Source organism: Condylura cristata, unplaced genomic scaffold, assembly GCF_000260355.1.
Source record: "Condylura cristata isolate star-nosed mole 26May11 unplaced genomic scaffold, ConCri1.0 scaffold00040, whole genome shotgun sequence".
Lineage (NCBI taxonomy): Eukaryota > Metazoa > Chordata > Mammalia > Eulipotyphla > Talpidae > Condylura > Condylura cristata.
The window spans coordinates 2,935,678-2,939,073 of record NW_004567141.1 but is presented as its reverse complement, the minus strand read 5'-3'; the positions used below and the strand labels follow the sequence as shown (position 1 = coordinate 2,939,073).

General features: G+C 59.2%; 1 protein-coding gene across 1 annotated transcript; it reads left to right on the top strand.

Annotated features, from left to right (window-relative positions):
* The first annotated feature begins 409 nt into the window (after positions 1-409).
* LOC101633367 (protein S100-A15A) lies at positions 410-2,692 on the top strand. Its single transcript, XM_004693628.1, has 2 exons — positions 410-559; positions 2,516-2,692. The coding sequence occupies exons 1-2, from the start codon at positions 410-412 to the stop codon at positions 2,690-2,692; spliced, it is 327 nt and encodes a 108-aa protein (XP_004693685.1).
* Positions 2,693-3,396: the final 704 nt, after the last annotated feature.

Sequence of the window (3,396 nt, the reverse complement as noted above, 5' to 3'; positions counted from 1 at the left end):
AATCAGTATTGCATTGGTATAAATAGTCAGTGGTAGTGGAGAATCTGGCCTTCTCAGGGGGTTTAACATATTTCCACTGGAAAACACTGTCTTGCTTTGAAGATTTGAGTTTCTTGTGACGCTCAACTCTATGTAACTCAGCTGACGGCAGATTTGGGGTGTGAAGAATCCCATCCTCAGACGGAGCCAGCTGAGCATTCCCAGCAAAGCTTGCTGCAGGGCAGGGGCTCTGAGAATACAGGGAGGTGGTGGGCAGAGCCAGAGGGCAGAAGGCTCTCAGCAGGAGGGAGCTCCCCGCTTATGTGGGCTACGCAGACGAGGGGCTGCTCTTTCTCCCAGACTCCCTGTGGGCCCGCACTGCTCCTCCTTAGCTCCAGAGTGTCCCCCACCTGGCCCAGGCCCAGCTGCCATGACAGACACGCCAGTGGAGGAGTCCCTCTTTCAGATCATCCACTGCTACCACCAGTACGCGGCCCGCGAGGGGGACGTGGAGACCCTGTCTCTAGAGGAGTTGAAGGCCCTGCTCATGGACAACGTGCCCCGCTTCATGGAGACCTTGGTGAGTGGGGACTGTCAGGTGGGGTGGAGGGCTTCCCGGGGACCCGTGCAGGGTTGACTGTGGGCTTGGATGTGAGCGGTGAGGTTGCAGGCACAAAGGAGCTGTGTCCCAGGAGAAATTCCACCTGGGGAAGGGAGAGTGAGGAGAATGGAGGCCAGAGGGGCCTGCAGGCACTTCTTGCCTGTCCTTCCCTGGGACACCCTGCCTGCACCCACTCCAGCCAAGCGTGGCTAATCCCTGAAACAGTCCTCACCCCAAACCTGTTTATTCTTCGGCCTGTCCTGCCTCCCAAAAAGCAGGCCCTAAACTTCCTCTCCATAGGCCCCTTCCATCTGTGACGTGGTCCTACCCCTATCCTTTGACCCCTAGTTCCCCTGGGGTATACCACAGCAGCTACTTGCTCCCAAACTCAGGGCAGGAGGCTACCCCAGGTCATAAAGTGTGGGTGTCCTTAGAAACAAAGCTTCCCCTCCCCTGTCTGCAGGTCTGACAGAGCCTCTCAGACCAGCCTGGGGACCTGGTCCCAGATCCTCCTCAGGCCTGTGCCTCATCTCTGTCATCAGGCCCAGCCCTGTGATTAATGGCTTCCTTGGGGACTGACAGTCCTGCTGAGTGTCTGTGGGTGCTTCCCCTGGCCCCATGCCCTAGGGGTCTCTGAACAGTCATCTCTAGAGGACTTGAGCGCCCTACATTCCAGGAGAAGTGTCTCCTGGGGTCACTTCCTATTCCCCTGCCTACCACCAGGGGTGTGGGAGACTGTTTGTTCTTCTGTTTCATTGGCGTGTTACCATGAGGGTCACAGCAGAGAGGAGGGTGACCCTGGCCAGTCCTAGTTTAGGGCTGTGCAAGGACCCCCAAGCCCTGCCCCTCCTGGGGTTCACAGCCTCACCCTGACAGGGCTCTCAGGACAGATCTGGGTAAGGCAGACAGATAGCTGCTGGGCTGGGGGTTGAGGTCAGGGAAGCTGGGAGAGCCTGTCCAGGGCAGGAAGCATCCAGCCCTTGTCTGTTAACTGGCTGTGTGGAGGAGAAACGATTATATGAGGTGGGAGTGGAGAGGGCTTGTTGGGGAGAGGGTGCAAACCTGCCCGTAGGACTGAGGGGTTCCCAGGCCCACAGCTGCTCACAGACACAGTAACTTCCTCCCCTGGTTCTCTCTGAGAATTCCTCCCCAGGTCCCCACACCCACCAACAAATGTTGCTGAAGCCTACCTCACGGTGGCTTGAGTGCTCCTCAATGCCCCCCCGCTGTTCACTGGTGTCCTCTCCTCATTCTGCTCAGCCCCTCAGCTCTCTTCATGTTTCCCCTCTGTCTCAAGGCTCCTTTCTTCTCTACCCAGCCCTCAGCCCTTGGGGCCATCTGCCCTGGGGCATCCAGTGTCTGTGGCTTCGTCTTTCCCTTACTCGATACTTTTTTTTCATACCACGGGTGAGTGTCTCCAACATTCTCAGGCAGATGCCACAGCCTGCGCACCCCTGCCCCCACTTGCTGCCAGCCCTGCCATAGAGCTGGGAAGAGGGGCAGTGGGCTCTGTATGTGGGAGGTCCAAGAGCGAGGTGCAGGCCTCGCCTGCCCTCCGGTGCTCCGGGCAGGGCACTTGCCGCTCAGCTGGGAAGACAGGCTTAACCGGGATGGTTAAGCGTGGATGGACGTGAAGTGTGTCTGGAGGCACAGGTTGCCCAGCTGCTCCATCGCTGTAGACAGCTCAGCAAACGGTGCCAACTGGCGCCCTCTGTCTGCTCCCTGCGGCCCAGGTCTGGTTAGTTGAGGCCTGTTCAACCAGCTTTTGCACACAGGGTCCTGCTCACCTAGTGAGCGAGGGGCTGCTGCAGCCCCGCCAGCCCTGCAGGTGGGCCTCTATCCAGTCCCCTGGCCACCCTCCTGCCAGCGAGTGGGGGAAGCCTGCTCTTGGCTGTGGGCCTGGGAGGGCCCTGGTGACCGCTGCCTGTTCCCCAGGGCCGGAAGCAGCCGTACTACATCGCAGAGCTGTTCCGGGCTGCAGACAAGAACAAGGACAACCAGATCTGCTTCGAGGAGTTCCTCTACATCCTGGGCAAGCTGGTGAAGGACTACCACCTGCAGTACCACCGGCAGCTGTGTGCCTACCACTGTGCCCAGCACAACCTCTACTAGAGGGGGCACAGGTGGCCTCACACCTGCAGGGGCCTGCCTTGAGGAGGCGGCATGGCAGACTTTGGGCCGCGGGACGGAGGGCTGTGTGTGCCCGGGGGTGTGTGCCTGTGTGCACATGTCTGCGGAGAAGACAGCTGTGTGGGGCGAGGGTAAAACAATCTCAAAATGTTTCTGGCATTGGTCAGTTTGTGGTTCTGGACATCTGCTATGGCCCAGAGAAAGAAGATTTGGTCCTACCTGGAGAACATCCATTCTGGGTGACAGATCCTGCCTCCAGCACAGTCCAGCCTATTTTTGGTATGAGGAGAAGTCTCTTCTCTGGCCCTGGGGACATGGCTTTTAGAGAAGGAGCCAGGCCACACTGGTGCTGTCTTGATCACTGACGCCCTGCGCACGCATGGTGGGGCAGGAGCCAGGAGGACAGAGGCGCACTGGACAGTGTCCCTGCCTTCAGAAGCCTCCCTGCTCTGGAAGAGAGCGCAGAGGGATCAGTGGACAGAGGTGGGGTGACCTGGGTTTGGAGGGGGCCGGAACAGGCAGGCAGAAAGGCCATGTCCTAGTGCTGTGGGGTGGGGTGGCGGGACCAGCGTGTGCACACTGCGGTAGCTCTGCGCCTGCTGAGGCAGAGATGGGACAAGGGCTTAGCGGTCCATTCTGTTACGGGGAACAGCACAGAGGAGAACCGGGGTCAGTCAGGGGAAGCT